The following is a 25,143-nucleotide window of genomic DNA, read 5'->3' as shown; positions in this document are numbered from 1 at the left end:
TGAACCCAGGTCCTCTTAACTGCTGACAGTATAATTGTGTTGTTAGAGACAAGTCAATGTGTGTGTGTGTGTGTGTGTGTGGTTCCTATACTGACAAGTGACGTGCGAGTGACTCTGTCTCTGTCTCTATCCGTCCCTCTCTGTCTCTCTCTTTCTATCTGTCTCTCTGTCTCTCTCTTTCTATTTGTCTCTCTGTCTGTCTCTTTCTATCTGTCTCTCTGTCTCTCTATCTCTGTCTGTCTCTGTCTCTCTCTAGCCCTACCTGTAGAACTTTGGAAAAATTGTTCTAAGTTTTTTGCTATCCTAACATATTTCTAATGTCATGAAAATGTTTTTTTAGCCGGGTGGTGGTGGCGCACGCCTTTAATCCCAGCACTTGGGAGGCAGAGGCAGGCGGATTTCTGAGTTTGAGGTCAGCCTGGTCTACAGAGTGAGTTCCAGGTCAGCCATGGCTACACAGAGAAACCCTGTCTCAAAAAAAAAACAAAAAAAAACAAAAAAAAAAAAGAAGAAGAAGAAGAAGAAGAAGAAGAAGAAGAAGAAGAAGAAGAAGAAGAAGAAGAAGAAGAAGAAGAAGAAGAAGAAGAAGAAGAAGAAGAGGAAGAAGAAGAAGAAGAAGAAGAAGAAAAGAAAATGCTTTTTTTAGAGGTTCTGATAAGATTATTCAGCTTTTTTCTTAAGTTATTTGGGGCTACAAATATAAACCAACTTGAACAAAGTGCTTCCTTTGAGTTGGAGGCAGCCTAAGGTTTTGCTGAAAAGAGCCCTGAAAGACATGGGCTCATAGTTCCTGCTGGTTCTCTCTTCCTGCTGCAAACACCTGGTCATCATCCTGCCTCTCATGGCCCCTCTTCCTATCAGGAAACCAGAAGACTTCATCCTGAGGCTCCTTTAGACTGGCATTTAGCTCAATTTCCAGTATATATTCAGCACAGGGTAGTGTCTCTCTCCTTGTCAGGGTTGTTGTTCATATTATAAGCAGTAAAATATAACCGTCACACAGGTTCTATAAGCAAGTCTCATTTCATGAATTAGAAAGTGTCCCTTTCTTTTATGCTAACCTACACCATGCCAGAGCCTTCTCTTTGGCATAGGTACACAAGAAAACAAGATGCCTTTTAGGAGCTCATGAACCCACTTACAGAATTCTCCATTAAAGGGCTGGGGTGATGGCTCAGCAGGTAAGAATGTTTGCTGTACAGCTATAGCTGTGGTGGGCAGACAGGGGGAGCTCAGCAGCTTGATTGCCACCAACCTAGCTCCAGATTCTGTGAGAGAAATCTTTCAAGGAAATAAGGCTAAGAGTGACAAATGACACCAGATGTACACCCTAGCTTTGCTTTCTCACAACACACAAGTATATGCACACATATTTTTCCCTCCCTTTCTCCATTAAAATACATGTAAAACCCCTGCCTTTAAATCAAGTACTAACTACACAAGCTTAGCAGGTGATTCCTACTATGTTAGAATCAGCTGTTCATTTTATTCAAGTTCATAAAACACACTATTTTATATTCTCAGTTCTCAGGATTCTTGTTTTTTTATTTGTTTGTTTTTGCTTTTAAGATCTGTTTATTATGGTATTTAATGAAATCCTGAAGAAATAATTAATATAGTTTACCAAAATTGTCATTTTAACATACATATTTAACCTAGAAGCTTAAATAATTATAGATAATTATATATTTGAAATAATTAAGGCATTAATTCATTAATTTATACACTAATTTTTTTTTTCTTTTTTGGTTTTTCGAGACAGGGTTTCTCTGTATAGCCCTGGCTGACCTGGAGCTCACTTTGTAGACCAGGCTGGCCTCAAACTCAGAAATCCACCTGCCTCTGCCTCCCCAGTGCTGGGATTAAAGGCGTGCACCACCACGCCCAGTCCTACATTAATTATTTGTATATGAGATATCTTGTATATTTACTTCTCTAACAAACAGACAGAAGCAACTTAGAAAAGAAAGGTTTGTTGTGACTTACGGTAGAGTTTCATTTCATCATGGTCAGGAAGACATGGCTGGTGGAAGTAGGAGTTAGTAGCACAGAATTTCCGTCCTTCCCATCAGAAAGCAGCAGCAGACCCAAGGCAGGAAGGCACGCCCCGCCTCATCCCTCACACCACCTTTCTATGAACCAGCGAGGCCTCTTCTCTAAGATACCCAAACCTCCCACGCAGCAGGCCGGCTGAGGACCAGGGGCATCTCCTATCCTAACCCTAACACCCGTGAGCAGAAGCTGTGCCCCGTGCCCACACAGCGTCTGTTTCTGTAAGGGTGCCTTTGTCTCTGTCGGCTCCAGCTAGCTACTCTGATTCAGTGCCTTCTTCCATTTGTGTTTCTCATACAGCAGGGCCAGCCAGCACAAGCCTCTCCATCAAGTATAAAACAGCCTGGGAATAGTGAACGGAAACGCAAGGAACCTCGGGAAAAAGACAAAGAGAAAGAAAAAGAAAAAAATAGCTGTGTGATTTTGTAGGGAATGCTGACGTCTGTGGGAACCACCTATGCAGATGACGGAAAGGAAGACCCAGTACCTACCGTCTGTGCCTGATCTCCCAAGGGATTTTGCTCATGTTTTCCAGGGGAAGGTTGTTACTTTGTTACAATCAGCTTTTTCAAGTTACACAACACACTCTTTATGAGCTGGAGTTTTATGTTACAAGTTGGAACTGTTGTGTGTTGTCACTCGTAGCCAAATGAGTATATCACTCCTATTTTGTGTCTAGTGACAGTGCAACTCCAATCAGTAAGCTACTGTGTTCTGTGTGACAATGGATGGAGGTCACTGAGTGAGTTTGATCCTTCTCAAGATGTAATTGTTAGCACAACTATTTCTGAAACTTTACATTGTTAAATTATGTTCTAATCCATGAGGAAGAAGGAGTTTCATATAGGGGAGGGGGAGAGCAGGAATACTGACCCTTCATTGTACATCGAACTGGTTCAGCCCTTGGACAGCTTTACCTTTCTCTAGTAATGTACATTTTAGCTATTACCTTGAGAACTGATAATGGAGCTTGGATCCAATTTAGATAGAAAGAAATATTTTTTATTTTCGAATAGCAAAAAAAAAAAAAAAAAAATACGTTGACACTAATACTTATAACCTATCCAGATGAGATGCTGACTTTGTAGTGCTGTGAGATGTTGGAAAACGTCGACCCCTTCAGAACCTGAGTGGTGGCTTCTGTTTGATGAGCATGGAATACGTGAGTGAGGAGAGGACCACACTCAGGCTCAGCCTTGTACATATGAGGACAGAGAAGAGCAGCGTTCACTGTCTACCTTTTTCTAGAATTACCTTGAACCTTAAATTTTAAATCATGTTTATTGCTAGAAAATTAAGCATAGTTATTTAAACCAATAAAAAGCACATTTCTGAAGGAGAGTTAATCTCTTGACTCTAATGAAAAGATATTAATAAAATTCTAAACGTAGGTAGGAGTCTAAAGGAATTTATGTAAAAGCAATCAGATTTTTTAACTTATGAGAACCAAATAAACCTAAGACATCTTACATCATTTCTAGGATTCTGAAAGAATATTTACTCAGCTTTGTGATGAGGCAGCACATACTGTATTTCTAGATACGATTTGGAAAACTATCCTTAACATGCTTTTTTATATACTTTGTACTTAGAGTTTGTTTCAGTCATTTTTGAAGATTATTGCCAGTGCACGTAGCTGTGTGATTTATCCTAAACCTCAGTAAATTTTATTCAGGAGCACCACAGATTGAACATCCAGTTAGGGAATATTCCTTGTGGTCTGGAGGCAATTAAAAACTACCAAAAGAAAATAGTGTAGAGTTTAGGACTATTGTCATTGATGTCTTCCATGATCCCAAACCAGCTGTAGGCTGAGTATGTATGTAAAAAGTAGAGTTTTATTTATGAAAAGTGTTGTTCTAAGAGGAAAAACCCTTCAGGGCCATGCTGTATCCTTTTTATCCTTCTATATGACATGTCTGTTTATGTCCTTTGTGGTTTCTTCAGATTTTCTATACTAGTGTGGGAACTAATCAGGAACCTGCCTGGGGTATAAAGTTTGTGTATAAAATACCTGGTAAGTAAAGTCTCTTGATCCCAGCCTAGAGTAAATACGAGTGTCAGAGGTCAGACCCCTTGGGTGGGCTCTGCTGATCAGAGCAGGAAGCTCAAACCTCAGAGTTTGCTTTTCCCAGAACAGTCTAATATTTTAATTCAGGAAACAATAAACCTTAAGTAATTATAAAAAGTATGCTTGAGGCATATTTTTCCATAATTATATTACAATATCTAGTTATTGCCCTTGAAAAATCTATATATAAAAGTTATGTTATTTTTTACTATCTTATTTTTTCCAAAGATAATACTGCCAATACTGCACTCCAAAAAGAAAAGAACAAAACAAAACACACACAACTCACTGAAAACCATCAGCATTGCTGTCAGAGAGTCAGTGTGCACAAGATCAGCAGAGCACTGTGTTTGTTCTGATGTGACAAAAGTCATATCAAACTTATTATGATAAGATTTTTTTTGAAAACTGTGGAAGAGATTAGATGTTTGACTCTATTAAAACAAATTTCTAAAATATGCTTTCCTGTCCTTGAAGGTTGTCAAGGTTCTAAACTGCCATGTATTTATTTCCTATGTTTTACTCAAGGTAGCAAGTGCTATTCAGGCATATTATTGCTTATTTGGGTAAACAGGACTTTGAAAATGGTATTTTCAGGGATTTTTTCCCTTACAATACTTTGTAATACTTGACATTATTATACATATATTGCTAACAAACGTTACAATTTAAACATTTTGGAGCTTAATGATTCTAGGCTAAATTTCAGGCACATTTGACTCATGCAGGAGAGTTAGCAGAAGGCAGGCAGAGGAGCAGATGTGGTCCCTGGCACTTTCTCCTACTTTCAGAGCATACTCTTAAGGTTAGTGACCAGTCTGTATTAATGTGAACTTCTTCATTAATAACCCTGTGCTGTCAATAGTGCTCTGACCTATGCTAGTTTATCAGTACCTAGAATCACCTATATGTTTCAGAAGTAGGTTTCCATGACTTCTGTTTAGGTCTCATAGCAATCTGAAAACTATCAGATGGAAGAGTTGTGAATATTTAAAATATTCACACCTACCTGCACTAGGAGTATCACCAAGTGGTACAGCATTTGCCTGCAGTGCACAAGGCCCTGGGTTCAATTCCTAGTAGATGTATATAGACACGCTGGCAGCTAATCAAGGCATTGGCCTTATGCCCAGTCAGTGTGGATGGGTAGAATAACTTCTGCCATGCTTCAAGGTCAGGCTAGGATTGGAGCAAGTCAGAGGCTTACGTTTGGAATTAGGTTCTAGAAGATATATATATATGTTCTTATTGCCTCCCTTTTCTGTAGCTTGACAGTTTACCACATAGTATGTTTTAAATTCTTTCTCATGCTCCTTGATCTTGTTACCTAAGCAAGTTAATGTCAGATGCTAGTTTACTAAACTCAATGTTAGCCATTCTGTACGTGCACAAAAGCCCCATAGCATTTTGCTTTCCATAAATCATAAACCCACTTCAGACCTGAGGACCAGAGAGCAAGGTATGACTTGTGTTCACTGTCCATGTTGGCATGTGAATGAATGTTTGTAAAATCCTTGCAAGAATTTCTAGAACCGTCCTCCGTCTTGCTTAAATTTTCTTGGAATCGACTGTTGTAGCCCTGGCTACCTTCAAACCCAGAATCCTCCTGCCTCAGCTTCTCACTGCCACTGTTACAGGCATATATCACCATACCCATCTTGTTGAAACTTCCTTTAGAAAAGCAAACCGCAAATTGATTACACGTTGCTTTCTGATTCGTTGTACCAGTTATAGTTTTTGACAGAAAGCTTACAAGCTTGTACCTAACACTTAGATTTATAATTTAAATTGAAAAGTTAATGTTTGACAAAATAAGGCAGAGACATTAAAGATAGTCATTCATTGATATTTTAATGAATCAGACATGTGAAATTCTGGCTCACTTGGTGTTTGAAACCTGATTTTATCAGGGCATTAATAATACATACCTGTCATCCGGTTTGTGGGGCTAAAGCAGGATGATTCTAAGTTCAAGGACACACTGAGCAAATTTTAAGACCCTGATTCCAAAAACAAACGTGACCTTGTCTTGTTCTGGCAATCATTGTGTGCCTCAGTTTACTCTATGTGCAGGGTGCTCCTCCCCCCTTCAGTCCTCCCCCCACCCCACCCCCGAGCTTGGTTCTCTTGAGTAAGTGCCATACTTTAGCACTGAGAGTTACTAAGATCATCACAGACACTGCACAGTCTCTGTTCTCCAATGTGTAGACCTTTTATAGTGACTCAAATCAGTTTTTTTATGCTGTTAGAATGTGTAGAATTCTTTGAATGTGGCATCATGGATTTCAAAACTATATTTTGCAGTTGCTTTTGTGTTCAGTAAGCTAGTATTTATTTGAGCATAGAAAATGCACTTTACAAATCTGTTTTCCCAGTATCCTCTACAGATCTAGGTTTTAGAGCCCTTTGGCCAGTCCCTCCAGAGTAGAGCAGTCCCCCCAGGAACTGACTTTGCTTTCCCCACTGTGGTCAGTGTAGACAACTTATTTGTGACTTAGTGTAAAAATTAATTCTGATCTTGTGCAAGTCAACTCCTTTAGATAGCAAGCAAGAAACCCTAAAGGACCATGTGTGAACCTTAGAGTCTGTGGTTCTCTGATACATTATCATCTTCTGTTACTGATGCCTGACACTTTTTAAACTGTTAAAAGGAAGAATTGAGTTTACTTTTCTTAGGTAACAGTTTAAAATAACTTTAAATTAAAAGCTCCCTAAGGGGAATAAATTACAGAGAAGATATAACAGGAGGAAACCTTGCAGGGTGCTGGAAAACTTACTTTGAAATTCTATCTAAAATTTAATTCATGCATGTCTTTACTTAATCCTGGTATTTCTGCTTTTAGGAAGTAGAGCTTAACATTAATATATGCATATATTTTTTTACATGTAGGATTCTAGTTTCTATCTTCTGAACTCAAGAGAGCTAAACTCAACAAACAGGGTAAAAATCTTCAACTCTTGCCTCAAATTCAATGGCCCTTTGTCCTGACAAAAGTTAGTTAGACTTGTCTAATAAGCTGGTATTTTTAGGGCATAATACCCTCCCATTAACTACTTAAAGTACCATGGCAGAGATAGGAAATCTAAGCCTTGCCCCACAGTAGAAGAAAGAGTCCCAAAAAGTGCCCATTTTATCTAGCATGACTTGTAAAGACTTCCTCAGCTGACATCATTGTTACTGGTCACCTTTTAACTGTCCTTTCCACCTATACTGTCACATCTGGAGAGGCAAGGCAGTCCTGCAAGTAAAGGATGCACAGAGCAGAGCCCCTTGGCAGGCAGTGCTCACTCCTTTGACTCCAGTAGTCATTTTACATCTCTATGTGGAAAGTCAGGAAGCTGAAGTGCCCGTTAGAAATCATGAATGGCTGACGACACCCTAACAGAAATGCCCTATGAGGCAGCTCTAACTCATGCAATGAGTTTTAAACAGAGACTGGTGTTTGATCTTTGAAAGTGATGTCTGGTTTGTCAGAATGTTTGTTGCTATTCTTTCCTACCATTATTTGTATGACATAACCACTGTGACAAGGTGCAGTGTCTCTTCACTTCCCAGGAATGTTCTAGTAGTTTTTGTTAAGACTTATTTTCCTCAAAATGACAGCTGTCATCACAGATCCACATCTAAGACCAGACAACAGAAGAGTGCTGTGTGACCGCAGAATGGTAGAAGGGATAATCTGCGGGCAGCTCATCTCCTGAGTCCAGCACATTTGACTCTCCTCCTTGACTTAGGCTGAATAATGAGGTTGAAACGTGGATTTGGGAGAGCAACAAGCTATGGAATGCTGACATAGGCTGTCATTTTGAACAGCTGTAAGCAAAAGAAACAGGTTGTCTTCCCCCACTTTGCTATGGCACATGGAGCTGTGTGCTGGCTGAAATGGGCTCTCAGAACTGACCGTGGGAACTGAGCGCCTCTAATCCCGTTTCCTGTCTGTCCTAGCGTCCTTCCTACGTCTAGGAATTCATTCTCTTGCTTTAAATGCAAGTGAAGAATGATGAATAGGGAGGGATAACACAGAAGCAGTGGATAGAATATGCTCTTTGAAAAAAGACACGTTAAGATGCACCTACCCCTTGCAGGGCTCAGCTGATTTCTGTGAAATAAACTGTTTTAAATGTTAATTTTGCTAAGAGCACCTCTAAAAATAATGTCTTAAATTTCAAGTTTCACTTTTGGAAACTACTCCTGAAAAGACATTGAATATACTGGGAAAGTAAACAATGTTTCTGACTCAATGATTCAGTATTATTCAGTGTTTAATCTCAAATTCATTGTAACACAAGTGTAGTGTCATCGTTGGATTAAAACGTTGGATGTTTTTGTTAATATACTTAAAACTGTAACCAGTGAATAACACCGTAGTATTTTTTATTATAGATTATATTTTATTTCAATAAACTTTGATATTTAGACTGAACATTCTGTGTGTCAACTCATCCCCTACGCTACAGCCCGTATGGCTGGTCACACTGACCTGAGACTCCTTAAGATCAATGTTTGACATAAGGGACAGTTAATAAACTACTCTAAGCTACAGAGTGGTAACCTCAGCTCTAGTGAGGAAGTCTCCACGTCACACACACTCTCTTATTGGAGTCAGGCAGACAGAGCTGACAGGGATGGTTTCTTCCCTGCACTATGGGTTCCGGGCTGCCAAGCTAGCACCGCAAGCACCTCTACCCACTGAGCTATCCGGATTTGTTTGATAAGTGATTCAGAGCAGTGTATGCTGTAGCTCAAATTTGGTATCGAATGTGAATGGACAAGCATAGTGCAGCTTTTAAAACCTCTTACTGTGGCCACGAACGGTGGTCCACTGCAGTAACCCAGCACTCCTGTGGCTAAAGCACAAGGACTGATGTGAGTTAAAGGGCAACCTAGGGATGGAGTGAGACATTGCCTTAAGTTTCAAACAAATGTTATTTTGTTCTAAAGCGCATCAACCAGAGGCCAGTTTCCCTTACTGAGTGACTAAGTTCAAACTTCAACCACACTCTGAGTCTCAAATGTCAGGCTACTACATCTATACTTAAAGATGTCAGTCGGACAGAAGCCAGGTGACTTGTGAAATTATTCAGATTAGTTCAGTGGGAAATCCTAAACACTGGTAAACCTCACCCCACTTGCCATCAATAACTTCCCCCTCCCCCTGTAGCTGGGTGAAACAAGCTAGTGTAGTAGGTAGTAACACAGGCTTTTCTTTAAGAGTTTAAAAAAAACAAAAAACAAAAAAAACTGGAGGCTGTCAAGATGGCTCAGTGGTTAAGAGCACCAACTGCTCTTCCAAAGGTCCTGAGTTCAAATCCCAGCAACCACANACAACCATCCATAATGAGATCTGACGCCCTCTACTGGAGTGTCTGAAGACAACTACAGTGTACTTACATATAATTAATAAATAAAAATCTTTAAAAAAAAAATCAGCATTGGGAAGTGCTCTTGATCTACTTGCTGATAAAGTTCTTATCAGCATCTTATATATTAGCTTGACCTATGCAGATCTTATTCCAGTCCCACTCACTTACATGATAATTTCAAGAGATGTAATGTTGATCGCTGCTGTGTTTTATGTCAGATACTGAACTCTGCCAACACCGCGAACACTAGCTAAGTACTTCAATCCTTGTTATGCCACTGCTAGGTTAAAACCAACATTCATCAGCAAGGTAAATACAGCAGTCCAGTTAATTTTGGTGGCAGCTTCTTTGGCAGCTCCAGTTTTCAATTATGCTGACAGCATTTATCTTCAGATATTATGGTGTTGTACAGCATTCACTACAGCTGCGTCAGCATACAGTTATTATCACTATGGTCAGAAAACTGTTCGGGTGATAAAGGGCAAATGAGAGGCACCCAGATCCAGGAGCAAGGAAGCGAATTCGTCATCAGCAGCAGCGCCAGCAAAAGCTACAGGACTTTCCTGATCTTGGTGTTCAGCTTGGGAAAGGTCTTGTCAGACAAACCATGTCTTCAAAACCGAAGAAATGTACGGTGAAAATAAGCTCGATCATGGGCCTATACAGAATTTCCAGTGTATTTTTAAATACAAATAAAACTATAATGTAGAATTTTTAATCTTAGGTTTTTGATTAATTTGTGAGATGAATTCTAGTTTTTTTTTAATGTTTTTTAAAAACATAGTTGGTAACAGGAAAACAGGAGGGAATTTCCTAAGATTGGATACATACCATACACAGCATGGCTATACATTTTTATGCTTGAATTTTTAATCTATAAATACATTAATAGTTCATGTGATTAATACTTGATCATTTGAAAAGTGAGAATAAACTTAGCTGTGGGTGGTGTAAAGGTGTACAGAACTTTAAAATGCAGTACATTTTGAAAACAAAAAAGAGGGCTGGCAAGATGGCTCAGCAGGTAAGAGCACCGACTGCTCTACTGAAGGTCCTGAGTTCAAATCCCAGCAACCACATGGTGGCTCACAACCACCCGTAATGAAATCTGATGCCCTCTTCTGGTGTGTCTGAAGTCAGCTACAGTGTACTCATATAAATTAAAAAAAAAAATAATAAAAATCTTAAAGCCGGGCGTGGTGGAGGCAGGTGGATTTCTGAGTTCGAGGCCAGCATGGTCTACAGAGTGAGTTCCAGGACAGCCAGGGCTATACAGAGAAACCCTGTCTCGAAAAAAAAAAAAAAAAAAAAATAGAAGGCATTGAAGTTCACCAGTAGTCTTCCAGCCTCTCAGGTACCAAACAGTCTATGTATCAGGATAATAGATAATGCAGGAGTCAAAGGGAGAATACATGTATTAGGCTTTGCTTCTGAAAGGCAGAGAATGATATCATGCCTTCTCCCTGTTTGTAATGGAATGTTTGTATGATACTGGAACCTGTGCTCATATGTCATGTAAATAGAATGAAACTTTCTATTTTTCAAAAAAAATTTTTTTAACTTTGGGGAATCTTCTATTGTTAACATGATTAAAAAAATAAATAAAACACACACACTAAAACCCTGAACTGTGTGTGTGCGTGTGTGCGTGCACACACACACACACACACACACACACACACACACGCTGACACCTCATTCATATTTTGACCCAAGAAGCACTAGCATCAAAATTTTAGGCAGTCCCTGGGTTTACATTTGAAAATGGCTTACCACAGAACCAATTTTTGCTTGCGAGTGAAACTTTCAATCATGGGGAGGGCATAGCACTACAGACAGTTTAACAGTGAAGGGGCATGTCCATGCTCTTGCATAGAAATAGAATTTGGTCCCCAGTACCCACCCACCTCAGGCAATTCATAACTGCCTGCAACTACAGTTCTTAAGGATCTAGCTTCACGCATGCATATAGAGAGAAACATGCCAATATACATATTTTAATTTTTTTATATTAAATGCAGTTTTATTGGGAAGCTGCTCTCTGGCAAGGTCACTGGCCTCAGGGAGCAGGGAGACAGCGAAAAGGGCGTGTTCACAGAGAAGAACATTTTAAATTTTATAAAGATGTTTGCACTATTTTTATTTTATATGTATGAATATTTTGAATCCATGTATATCTGAGTACCACATTGTGCAGTGCCCACATAAGGCAAAAGAGGTTATCAGATCCCTTTTCATTGCCATGTGAGTGCTGGGGAATTGAACCTTGGGATCAAAAGCTTGCACCACCACCACCCAGCTAATACCCTTGTGTTATATATAATATATATTCTAAGACCAAATCTGACTGTATAGACCTGACTGGACTAGAACCAACTCTGAAGACCAGAGTGGCCTCCAAAGTGCTGGGATTAAAAGTATGCACCACCACACTGGGCTGTTTTGTTTTCGACAGTTTCTTTACATATTCCAGGCTGGCTTTGACCTCCTTGTCCGTCTGCACTGCCTCCTGAATGCTAAGATTATAGGCATATGCCATCCAGATTTTTTTGTTAAATTTTGTAGTAGGACTTTTAAACAAGGCTGGCCTTAAGACTCCTTTGTTGCTAAAATTACAGGTGTGCACTACTGTGCCTGGCTTGAATATGTCAAATTTGAAGAGCCTGAGAATACTAAGTTATTTGTAGGGGACAGAAGAAAAGATTAATCTGCAGACAAGAGGATGCTTTAAATGTTGTACTTTATGAAGAATGGGGGTTAAAAAAATAACCATTTTCCAGGAAGGTCTCAAAACTGTTGCAATGGAGGAAATGTAGGCCTGGAGGGAGGTATTAGGTGACTGTCTAGCAAGCCACAGAAAAGTGCTTCCTATGCAATTCCTAAGCCTTGTATTTTCACTTGTATTCTTTTGCACATGAAGTTTATGAGATTAGCATCTTGCTCACACTGGTTTTCTTGAATAACTACCAGCCTTCTGTTGGTTTGAAACCATCACAAACTCAATGCTGCAGTGCAGCATTTGGACAGCACCATACTTTCTCAAGGCAGGAAAGCGCCCATCTTCTTGTATAAAACCCTCTCACTGACTCTGCTAACTAGTGACCTAAGTCTTCATCGCTACTCACAACTCCTAAATAATCCCATGCGATTTTCTTAAGTTTTCTACACTAGAAAAGGCTGTAAGCCTTTCAACCCAAGAAAACTCAGTATATGGACACTACTGGGCTGGTTCTCCAGAATAAGCAAAGGCTAGCAACACTCAAAGCTAATTTATTTGTGCTAAGAACTGAACAACGGGGACTCTTCCACATTAGGCAAGACTACTAGCCACTAGACATATCCAGCCCTTCAAAGACCCCTAACCATTTTTTTAAAATGGTCTATGTAGCCCAGGTAGGTTGTACATACCCCACTCTCTAAATATGTATTTTTTAACATATGTATTGGCATGTTCATGTGTAGATGCCTCAATGTATATATATGTAAACCCAAGACTGACATCCAGTGTCTTCCTCAACACCTTTGTTTTGCGGCAGGATCTCAGCAGGTAGCCTTGGCTGGCCCTGAAGTCATGGGGGCTTTCCTGCCTCAGCCTTCCAGAGTTCTGGGTTTACAGGTATGAGCAACCACATCTGGAGCTGTAAATAGTGTAAGTGCATGGTGTACAGATGGTACAGGTGTGCATGCCTATGTCAAGATCAGAGGAGACTTCAGGTATTGGCTATTAGTCTCTGCCTTACTGCCTGGAGACAAGCAAGGGTTCTCACTGAAGCTGACGCATGGTCTCACTTAGACTGAATGGCTAACACACTCTAACCCAACACTGGAGTCAGAGGTACACATGATCATGCCCCATCTTTTTAAGATTTTTTTTTTTAATGAGTGTTCTATCTCCATATACACCTGTGTCCCAGAAGAGGGCATTGGATCCCATTACAGATGGTTGTGAGCCATCTCCCCAGCTCCATGGTCTGGGAATTGAACTCAGGACCTCTTGGAGGAGCAGCCAGTGCTTGTACATGCTGAGCCATCTCCCCAGCTCCATGGTCTGGGAATTGAACTCAGGACCTCTGGAGGAGCAGCCAGTGCTCGTACGTGCTGAGCCAGCTCCCCAGCTCCATGGTCTNCTCCCCAGCTCCATGGTCTGGGAATTGAACTCAGGACCTCTGGAGGAGCAGCCAGTGCTCGTACGTGCTGAGCCAGCTCCCCAGCTCCATGGTCTTTTCATGTGGGTGCTGGGGATTTGAACTTAGATCCTTGTGCTTGTAGGGGAATCACTCTTACCACTGAGACATCTTCCCAGTTCTTCAAAACTAACTTTTTAATAGCATTCCAGTAGGCTGTGAATATACCTCTGTGCCCGACAGGAGACTAGTTAAAAAAACTAACCAGAGAAACATTAACAAGATCTTCTGAGATGTACTGGTGAAGACTGAGCAGGTACCAACTGTGTCCTTGGTTGCTTATGAGCACCAAAGCACAAAAGTGTCACATTGACTCTAGCCACCAACAGGAGCATAACCCAGTCTACAGCCAGCTAGGCTAGGCAGTGACCACTGAGGGTTCTGTTTTGCCACTCTCAAGTGTCAGGAAGTAGAAAGTGGGAGTTGATATAGATACACACTCACACTACACAACTTAGGACTGGACATGGATACACACACACACCCTCCCCAAAGCTGAGGGCTGAATGGGGATACATACAAACAGAGAGAGAAAGGAGAGAGAGAGAGAGAGAGAGAGAGAGAGAGAGAGAGAGAGAGAGAGAGCTAGCTATAGGGCAGAAAGGGCAGATTATAAGATCAGCTCTATTTCAGAGTGAGCTCCCAAGATGGACTTAGCAGTCCACACCTTTAATCATAACACTTAGGAGGTGGAGACAGAAGCAGGTGGATCTCAGAGTTCAGGAACAGCCTGATCTACAGACAAGCTGAACAGAGAAACCTTGTCTCAAAAAGAAAAGAAAAGAAAACAAACAAAACAAAAAAGAAGGGGATTTACCTACAGAACCAGACTCCAGAGTCCTTTGGCTGCTTGCAACCACCTAGAGTCTGAGACAACTCATGCCCCTACATCCAGGGCAAGAACTTCTACAAAGACTCCACATCAGAGAACCACTCCTTCCATCCTTCACTAGGCTGAGCAGACCAATGTTGGGACCAAGATTCTGAACAGTCTGGGTTCTATGAAGAGTTTTGGAAAGCTGTGGTGAAATAAGTGGTGTTCTAAGTTATTGTCAAGAGCTCTCCTACTGAAGATGCTGTAACAAAGGGTTATAGGATTTCCAGCACATCCACTGTGCTATCAACTCATGACTAGAAAAAGCTTGACACATGTCCTAGGAGCAGAGAGCAAACGCTGCCACTGCAGCTCTTACCAAGTCTGCTGCTCCGGACTCACATGCAGGAAGGCTGAAGGACTACCCTTGAAATTGGAACAAAGATATATACATCCTCATTCTCTCTCTCTGTATGGGTTTTAATCTCACAAAACCTGACAAATTCACCCATCTAGACTGTGGGCTTCTTCCACTTCTTAGCATTATTTGGGGGAGATGGGAACGTTATCACAAGATTCTGAGAGTTGGGATCCATCCATCAAAATGTGAAGATTCCCCCACAAGTGCACTGACCTGCTCAACTCAGTAAGAGATCCTCATGACACATGGACAAGATCTCCTTCAACTACATGGTCTTACACCATGCAAACCTGAACAAGTCTGTTGCTCCCTATATGGAAAATTTACCTTCAGTTTACAATTAAAAAGGTTCTCAACACGTTAGCAACTATACAGAATATGAAGGTTTATTTCCAAAAAGATTACATTTTCTTTTAACCAGGATACACAGATGCACTTAATGTAACAGTACCTTCTGCAAAAATAGGTTACATAATACTCCGAAATGCAAGGAACAATCTTACTCTCTAAAGGTCAGACAGCAGGCTTCTGAAGCTGAAATAGCCTTCAAAATGGAGGCGGCAAACCCTGGGACACCACAGAGCTGAGCTGCAAATGAGACCACGACCATTCAGCTGCAAACCACTCACGTTCACACAGTGCCCAACAGAACAGCCTGGGTGCCAATCCTTTCAAATGGGTCTCAGTGCTGCAAGAAAAGGTTGAATGGTACACAAAACTATGAAAAGTTTCAACAGAACTATTTAAACATCTTCTCTAAAACTGAGAAAAGAAATCGTGTTAAATTTTTTATAAAGAAAAACAACAGTCAGCTAGAACTCTCAAGCAGTCAGAGGTCCTCCTAGTAAGCAGTCAGGGAAAGTTTACAGGAGATCTCAATAAATTATCTTGAAGCCACAGCAGGAAGCTTGCGTTAAAATCGCCGTGGAGGTCCACTCTTAAATGGCTTAAACCCCGAGCTGCTTCCTCTTGTCAAGGAGTTGCCACTCATCTGTACAATCCTGTTCACTGGGGATGCAGTGCTGAAGGGGTTAAAAGGGAAACAAAGGTCAGAACAAACAATCACAAGCTGCTTTCATAGCCCCTGATGCTCAGTGGCACACAGGCTGCTCTCTGCCTTACTCACTCACCACAGGCAAGACCCTAGTCCTGTACAGTGCATACTGTCACTAACCCCTCCTTACCAGGAAGAGCTGAGACCTGGAAGTGTATCCTGCTCGGTTTTTCCAGACAGGGTTTCTCTGTGCAGCCCTGGTTATCCTGAAACTCACCCTGTAGACCAGGCTGGCCTTGAACTCAACAGATCTGCCTGCCTCTGCCTCCCAAATGCTGAGATTAAAGGAGTGTGCCTGAAAATCACTAGGCCTGGAAGTATATCCTGTCCAAGGCACAGAGCTAATATATGGTGGGCTGCAAAAGGGTGACCTTGGCACTCTCATTTCAATGTCCACTTCTTCAGAAGCCATTGCTATGCATGACAAGACTACAGCTAGGCTTCTCCGAAATCCACCCTGGATCAGCAGCAACAGCAGCAGCAGTGACTTGTGCCGAGTGTAAACCTACAGCCCCTTCAAGGTTTCCTACCTCCTCTTAATCCCTTTTTACTCAAGATGTAATTACGGAGAGGCAAACTTTAAACTCAAGATCCTCCTTCAGTTTCTCTCTGCTAGTCCTAATTCATACACCACTCTAACCCCACCCAGGCCGCTGCGGGTGGAACTCTCTAGTCTGCTTTAATTAGTGGTGTTAAGGAGACTGGTACACACTAGAGCTTTAGGAACAAACTACCAGAAAGTCAGCCAATAATATTTGCAGTATCTTTATATTGAGAGCAGCACTACAGTTGCGAGATAGTGACAGGAAAAAGACATTCCAAAACTCTGTCATAACGGGCAGTGAAGTGCTCCAATAAAGCCATCTGAGACCCTTGGATTAAGTTTGTAACCTACAGAAGCCACTGTGGGTTTTTTTTTTTTTTGGTTTTTCGAGACAGGGTTTCTCTGTGTAGCCCTGGCAGTAGTCCTGGAACTCACTTTGTAGACCAGGCTGGCCTTGAACTCAGAAATCCGCCTGCCTCTGCCTCCCGAGTGCTGGGATTAAAGGTGTGCGCCACCACACCTGGCACCACTGTGGTTTTGAAGCAAGTAAATGATAGAACAAAATGTGTGGTTCCACCACCACGTTCAGAGGTAGAGTGACATCACAAGCTCTCTGGGAAGACCAGCCATGTGCTGGACACAGAGGAAGGGGCAGCATCAGAAACATGCTTAATATATGGACGCCATTCTGAATTCTTCTAAGAACAAAGAAAGATCAACACTGGGTCATGTTTCCCCTGTCAGGGTTTTGAGGATGGCAGCACTGAGAGGTCAAAGAAGCTTGAGGCAAGGAAAAAAATTAAGTTGGAGAGGAACAAGTTTGCCTGCACCCTGGAGCTAACAGAGAGGCATTATGAGGAGAGGGCAGGGAAGAGTAATGTATGAAGATCATCTGCTTGAAGGTGCCAAAGAGGAGGGTCAAGAAGGAAAAAAAACAGGATGGGTGTGGTGACACATCTTTAGTCCCAGCCCTTATGACAAACAGGCAGAGGCAGGCAGATCTCTTGAGTTTGAAGCCAGCCTGGTCTACAGTGAATTCCAGGACAGCCAGGGATATGTAGTGAGACCATTTCTTAAAACGGACGGACGGACGGACGGACGGACGGACGGAAGGAAGGAAGGAAGGAAGGAAGGAAGGAAGGAAGGAAGGAAAAGAAAATAGAGAAAGAAAGAGAGGGGAGAGGTGCTGGCATGGTGTGGCAATACCTAGAAGTCTGAGGCAAGAGAATCCTGATTTGAAAGCAGTCCAGCCTACACATTCTAAGACCAAGTAACCAAAAGACTACTTCAGAATGAGGAAAGCAATGGAGTGAAACAGGCCAAACTGTTAAGGAGCCCTAGAACCAAACACCGTCCACAGAACAAGTCACCGGTGCTCTTTGGACCACACATGGCATAGCTATGCAGACACAACACAGGAGTAAGCAACAGGAGCGCAAAGCAGTGCCTCCTCTCAACAGGGGAGAGACAGGGCAGGGGAGAACCATGGCGAGGCTGCAGAGACACCGCTGACACTAGAGTAAGCAGAGAAAGATGCGGCTTGCTCCTCGACCTCAAACAGGCTGGAGTTGAACATGTGGAGCTGGACTAGTAAAAGAACAGACCTACTGCCAGTCTCCTTGACTTACTCAGTGGTAAGCACCATGAGGTTACGTGCATGGCCTCCTTCCTCTATCTAGGACCCACTTCAAAGCTGCTAATTGTTAAGTTACAACAGGGAGGACAATCCTACAAACTAGCTGTCACTTCAGTCTTCTGCAGACTCAGTTCTTAGGAAAGGTCTGGGCATTCTTGGGGATTTACTAACTGCCATGTAATTTCTCAGAAACTCTAATACTCCTTAGGAAAAGGACGACACAATTATATGCCAACAGAAAAAAGTTTTAAAAGATTAGCCACTCACCTTGAGTGTTGGGTTATCATGCCTGTTCCTGCTCGGCCATCACCCATTCGTCTTGTGTCATGGTAGCTAGGCCCCTGAGAGGGTGGGCCATGCCACTCTTTCCTTGGTCCACTTGTGTCCCGTCCGTGACGTTCCACGACATGTCGTTCTTCAGGGTAGTGCTGGGAAGAGCACATGAAGATGAGTCCTGGCCCCTTAGTCCCATGCACTGACTCACTCTGCTGTGCTTTAGTATCGAAGCAAAGCAGTAACTGTCTGAGGATGCGCAGATGAGGAGTCATCACCTATTCTGGCAGGAGTTCCTCAGTACCTTTTTATTCCTGTGTCCACATCCACTACTACTCCAGCACTATTTGGGCACAGGCATTTCTAATGCCTGGATAGACCTCCACATATACACAAGAGGCCAAAAGTTAAAGAGCGGCTGAGGATGGGCACATGGTTAAGCTATGAGAACAGTTTGCAAACAGATTCAGAAAGGTCTCCTGTTCCACCCAGTAGGACTCAGCGCTGAAATCTGTACACGTGCTCCCTTGTGGCTATACAAAGTGTGGGGACACAGGAGCACAAGTATTTATAGGACCATGGACAAGAAGAAAAGCCAATGGCTGCTGACACCCAGCCTAGGCAAAGCTGTTGGCATCCACACACTTAAGATACAGTATCGGCCACACAACTGACAGACATTATAAGCTTCTCTGACAAAGAAGCCAGGCTCTCCTCCTCAGGAGCCTTTTCTGAATGTGGAGTGCTGGTGTAGAATAATTTCTTAAGTTCTAGTCCAAATAAAACAGTAACTGCATCATATGTTTAATTTTAAGTCTGAGCTAGGGTAGCCAGGTTAATGAACTCATGTAAACATTAATATGAAGTACTGACACATTAATACTTGATAACCATGAGATCAAGAACCTACTTCATAAATGTGCTGGATGAAATGATGTACAGTGATATAGTTCATGACAAAATTTTAAAACATTTTCTGGTTAAAACAAACTTTCTATCACTGAGGGCTGGAGACATACAGTATTTTCGATCCAAACATGACTGGAGTTGAGATCCCTAGAATCCACATAAAAGCTGGGTAAGAAGCCTGGAGCTTTAATCCCGGCACTTGGGAGTCAGGGGTAGATTGATCTCTGAGAAACCCTGTCTCAAACAACAACAGGGGGGCGGGGAGGGAGGAGGAGGAGGAGGGAGGGAGAGAAAGAAATTAACAGGGTCAGAGTGGCAGCTGCCACTGGAAAAGGTAGAAACACAAGGTCCCTGGAACAAGCTAGCTAGCTTGAGCAGCCATAATTGAAGCTCCAGCTTCAGCAAGAGACCCTGACTCAAAAATAAAGTGAAAGCCATTGTAGACACCAAACATGCTCGCATGCCCACGCCAACACATGCCAAAAGATGATCTAATGAAACCTGTGTGTATTCAAGTGTATAACACAAACACTGATCCAAATTCTGTCTGGCATAAAACTTGTAACATAAAAATGTATTCCCACTGGGCAATGATGGCACATGCCTTTAATCCCAACACTCAGGAGGCAGACATAGGCAGATCTCTGTGAGATTGAGGCCAGCCTGGTCTACAGAGCTAGCTCAGAACAGCCAAGGGCTACACAAAGAAACCCTGTCTCATAAAACCAAACACTCATCAAAAGCATCCCCTATAGGCCGGCCATTAAGTTAACTTCAGTTAAGAGCACCAGCTGCTCTTCTGAAGGACCCGGTTCAATCCCAGCTCCTCACATCTATAACTCTAGTTCCAGGGGACCTGAATCCCACAGACGCAAGGCATTAAAAAGGTCACACAAATATATAAAGGCAGGCAAAACACCCATAAAATAAAACTTTGATTTTTAAAATGAGAGAAAACGTAAGCATCAACAGGAAGCTGCCGGCAGCTTTTACCTGTGTGCCACTTCCTCTGTCAGAGATGACCCCTCGCTCTCCCTCTCGGGTTCCATAGGCGGAGGCGCTACTCCGATTCCCAGGGGGCGCCCCCCTCACAGTGTGTCCAGAGACTTCTCTCCCAGATCTTTCTGGCCTTTCAACCCTGTTAACACAGCACAAGAATCAAAGCCTCACTTTATACTCTTAAAACTCAAAGGCACAGTAAGTGCACAGTATACCATGAAGAAATTACTAAGAACTACCTTGACTCCCGTTTCTCTGTGGACATATTCGCTTCGCTTTTCCAGGAAGTTGGTCTAGAAGGATTGGGCACAGTTTCTCGAGGGTGTCTGGGGTGAGCGACCTCAGGTCGGTCATGAAGGATTACTGTTCTTCTCTCGTCTCGCTCCCCTCGGACCTCTCGTCTGTCTGTTTCTCTAAGTTCATTTCTTGGTGGTGGAGGCTCATTTCTTCTGGAATCACTGAAGTTTTTAGGGTACCTTTCAAAACTTGGCTCTTCTCTTCGGGCCGCTGGTCTCGGTTTCTTTCCTTCACTTTGACCAACAAACCGTTCCCGTCTATTGAAGGAAAACAAATACAGGTCCTCACAAGTGTTGACTTGCTCAGACTCTCAACTTGATCTGCATAACCTATAGTCATGAAACCTTCTTTTAAGGGAAATTATGGCAAGGCTGCCAGAAAAGCCCTCATTACTGCAATGATCTTCTTTTAAATTGAGCTGTCTAACACAAAGGCTGGTTTGTTTTTCAGGAGAGATTTTATTGGTGGAGTCACTACCAGCCTGCATGGTATACTGTTACAGCCATGGCAAATCCAAAATTAGCATTCTCCATTCACACATTTTATTGGTTTTTATGGGGGAGGGGCTCAAATGGCTGTGTAGCCTTGGCTGGTCTGAACTCCTGACTCTCCAGCTCCTACCTCCCAAAGCATCTGTCCAGTTGAAGGCAAGAAGACAACAGCGCCGGGCGCGGCTTTAATCCCAGCACCAGGGAGGCAGAGGCAGGCGGATTTCTGAGTTCAAGGTCAGTCTAGTCTACATAGTGAGTTCCAGGACAGCCAAGACTACACAGAGAAACCCTGTCTCAAAAAACCAAAAAAAAAAAAAAAGAAAAAGAAGACAACAGCACTCTCCCACCAGTGAGAACCAAAACTAGACACACACTTTGTTCTGAACACTCAGTGTGGACTTAGCACTTCACTAAGATCTTACAGAGAACCAACGTTGGGACCATCAAGGCTCCTATCTCATTGTAGTGTCCACCAACCTTTCAAAGGATGACTGCACAGATGCAGTGTCAGGAAACCTGGCCCGCTCTCGGTGACTGAAGTCAAGGAACCTGCTCTGTTGACGATAGTCAGACCCATGGCCGAATCGTGCATCTGTATCTAGAGATAACTTTTTATTCTCGCTCCAGTAAGGATCATCTCGCCTTGAAGAGAAAATTTTGCTCATTTATATAAATTTTTGACAATAACCTAACAACATTCACTTGGATTCATAGATATGTTGGAACAGTGAACAACATAAAAGGCTACTAAACTCAAGATACAACAGTGAGTACCGGGGACAGAATTAGCTGTTAAATCCCGTGTCATAAATATGAGGAAAAAAGTATTGAAAAACCGTGGAGTTTTTGTGTGTGCACATGTGTAAGTGTTTGTCTGGGTGCACACACCTGTGCGTGTGAAAATACAAGGGTAATGTGGGGATTGCCTCCACCTTACTTCTTAAGACAGGATCTCTCACTGAACCTGGAGCTCATTGAATGAACTAGACTGGTTGTCCCAAGAGCTCCAGGGATATCTGCCTGTCTGCCTCTTCAAAGCTGGGATTACAGGCATACTTCTGCACTCATCTTTTTCCATGGGTGCTGGGGATATAAACGCAGATTTCATGCTTGCTCAGCAGTCACTCTGCCCACTAGGTCATCTCTCTAGCCTAAACTTCCTGTTCTTACATCTTCAAATGAAAAAGAGGAAACTCCTGACATCGTGTCATAACAGATTCTAACCAGAAGTTATCAGTTACCCCTTTTCCCCCTTAGAGTGCAGGGGATGACCCAGGACCTGTCTCATGAAAGGGAAGTACTCCAAAACTGAGCTACATCCTTAGTAGCCTCGGCGACTGTGACCCTCATAGAAGATGAAAAGAGAAGACCAGAGCACCCATTTCTCCATTACAAAAATCTAAAGTGCTCAGAACTTATACTAAGAAAATTATATAAAAATTGTATTTTAAACTCTACCAGGAAGCATGTATATAAACACAGCAATTCATGACTTCCATTTGTTTATTCTCTGCCTTGGTAAGTTTTTTAAAGGCCTGACTTAGAAAACTATCAATCCTGATTATGTCTGTGTACCTCCCTTTTTAATAAGAAATCATATGGTGCTAGAAGAGGCAAGCTAAGAGAAAGCAGACTGTTCCTGTCTGCTAGTGCAAGCCAAACCACTAAGGAAGAAAGGAAGCAACTACCTATGATCTACATCACGTGGGCGTTTCAAAGAATTCCTTTTTTCTTGTTCATAACGAAGCTGCTGCTGTTGCCTTCTGAGTTCCTCTCTCTCTCGAGCAATCCGTTCAGCTTCCCTACGCCGTTCCTTCAGACACACAGGAACGAACCAAATACAAAGTAAAGACAGAAGGTAAGTGTATATCTGGGCTAAGAAACCATCATAGAGAAGCACCAAGGAAGAGCACATACCTGGGACAAACATTAGATTTTAATCATCTAGACTACAGCTACTGTTGGGTGGCAGTAAAATAACAGGGTTGAGGGGTAGAGACTTGTGAGCATGTGGGGGAAGGTCAGATGTCATTTAATAAACTGACTTAAGCAAAAGTACCTAACAGGAATGAGTAAACTAGGTTTTCTTAAGTGCCTTATGCCCTGGGTGGCAACTATTCAGAGAGGCATTGTTCCCTTCCAGCCTTGGGTAAGGACGTACTTGTTATTTTCTAAGTCTGGGGTGGTGACAGAGCCTGGATTACAACTACTCTGGACTCAGTCCTATGCTCATACTATTAGGCTGCCATTATACTGCAGAGCTACAGGCTACTTGCAATCAACAAGGAAGTCACTATTCAGCACACTTTTAACTAGTGCCTGATTTGTTATCTGTCAGGGACACTTCTGTACTCATACGGATCTACAGGAGCTTTACAAGAAGTAAAGCAAACTGGAGGGCAAAAAAATGACAGGGTTTGCAAAGGTGAGTTGTTCAAGATGAAAAGATTTTCTGACTGCACCTGTTCAATACGAATGCGTTCCCTTTCCAAGCGTTCGCGTTCCATTCTCTCTCTCTCTAGTTTTTGCCTTTCAATTTCTAGGCGCTCTCTCTCTCTCTGTAAGCGTTCCCGTTCTTCCCGTTCACGAATTATTCTAATGCGTTCACGCTCTCGACGCTCTCTTTCTGCAATCTCTTTTCGTCTAACAAAAATCAGTATTTAGAAATACTTAAATTATGCTAGCACTGTGTGAAAAATAATAGCTTTGAATTTGAATTTTTCCTCGTGATTGGCAATTTTAAATCCCACATTAATCTTAATAATTTTAATGTAATTGGAAAGAACGCAAAATAAAACTTTAAACATATTCCAGTATTATATTTATAGGAGTGTCCACTAAGCAGCTAAATTTTATACACTATTTGCCTATTAGATAATTTGGTTAAATGAAAATACCACCATAGTAAAAACCCAATAATTGACATTTTAAAAATGTATATAAATTTATAAAACTACAAATTTTCTTCTGCTTTTATTCTGTGACAGAGTCTCACTATGTAGCTCTGTCTGGCCTCAAACTCACTATTTAGACCAGGCTGGTCTTGAACTTGTGGCAAACCTCTTGCCTCTGTCTCCAAGTACTGAGATTATAGATGTGTGCCATCATAACTGGCTCACTTTTATCAATTATTTTCCACAGAAAATTTCTAAAATCTACCATATATCATTATCTCCTGAAATAAAGTATATATACCTTATTCCGATAGCTTAGAATTATAATCACAAGCAATTGTAACAGATGTTGTAGAGCAGAACAATGTGCTTACAGGCTACTGCAATAGACAGGTGCAGGGACCATGCCTTTTAGTCCAAAGCAATTCAGTTCAAACACATAGTGGACCTTGCTTAGTGCTTTTTCTTTTCTTCCTGACCCCAGGTAAGCAGCTTTAGTAATTCAGTATTCTCAATGGGTCAGTGCTATTCCCTTAGAAACTGATGTGGCATTTTAACTGAACACAGAAGTTGGTAGGCTGCTACTACCATTCAATGTGTAGAGACCAAGAATTCTACAACACTCGATGCATGCACTCAATGCAGTTTACAGACCAAAGAACACGACCTACAGAGCAGAGATTACCTAATACTTTTAAACCCTTTCCTATGCCACAGTGGGCAGCTGTGCCCTTGAGAAACAACAAATGCCTTTAAAAGGTAGTCTAAAATTTAACTATTTTTAATAAATGGTAGGCTTGTTTATTTGCTTTAGCACAGGTTTATGTATTAAATTTTTCAATAACACAACTCAAAATTTACTTTTTTTTTTAAAGGGGAGGGGTTGTATTTTGTTGAGGGCTTTACTCAAGATTTGTTACCATTTCAGAAATCATGTTTAAATTCCCTCATTTCTCCTGGAACAGTTCTATTGGTACATGACTCACCAATACAACACACACACACACACACAAAAATCCATCTATATCTGTAGCTTTCACATACTTGGTGAGTCTAATAATATACAAACATCTGACTAGTTCAATGATTCTTCTACACATCTAAACATTTATATCTGGAATATGTATATATATATATATA

The 25,143-nt window shown here is 41.8% G+C and overlaps 2 protein-coding genes across 7 annotated transcripts in view; one reads left to right on the top strand and one right to left on the bottom strand.

Moving 5' to 3' along the window:
• The window catches only part of Mindy2 (MINDY lysine 48 deubiquitinase 2), a 53,578-nt gene extending 45,043 nt beyond the window's left edge, over positions 1-8,535 (top strand). For 2 of the 4 annotated variants that reach the window (XM_021207043.2, XM_029543035.1), the window contains exon 9: positions 2,356-8,535. In XM_021207043.2, the coding sequence (XP_021062702.1) occupies positions 2,356-2,481 (126 nt within the window). In that variant the 3' untranslated portion in view covers positions 2,482-8,535. Of the gene's footprint in view, positions 1-2,352 lie in introns of all 4 variants that reach the window. The other 2 variants (XM_029543034.1, XM_021207042.2) reach the window with 2 other exon arrangements.
• A 6,739-nt stretch (positions 8,536-15,274) lies between these two features.
• Positions 15,275-25,143, bottom strand: part of Sltm (SAFB like transcription modulator) — a 48,988-nt gene continuing 39,119 nt past the window's right edge. For all 3 annotated transcript variants that reach the window (XM_021206440.2, XM_021206442.2, XM_029542867.1), the window contains 7 exons: positions 23,572-23,752; positions 22,798-22,922; positions 21,587-21,751; positions 20,561-20,875; positions 20,316-20,460; positions 18,408-18,568; positions 15,275-15,928 (listed from right to left, as the gene is read on the bottom strand). In XM_021206440.2, coding sequence (XP_021062099.1) covers positions 15,820-15,928; positions 18,408-18,568; positions 20,316-20,460; positions 20,561-20,875; positions 21,587-21,751; positions 22,798-22,922; positions 23,572-23,752 — 1,201 coding nt within the window. In that variant the 3' untranslated portion in view covers positions 15,275-15,819. The remainder of the gene's footprint in view (positions 15,929-18,407; positions 18,569-20,315; positions 20,461-20,560; positions 20,876-21,586; positions 21,752-22,797; positions 22,923-23,571; positions 23,753-25,143) is intronic.

Source organism: Mus pahari, chromosome 10 (assembly GCF_900095145.1).
Source record: "Mus pahari chromosome 10, PAHARI_EIJ_v1.1, whole genome shotgun sequence".
Taxonomy (NCBI): Eukaryota; Metazoa; Chordata; class Mammalia; order Rodentia; family Muridae; genus Mus; species Mus pahari.
Note: the sequence above shows the minus strand (reverse complement) of the source record. Positions and strands in the feature narration are given on the sequence as shown.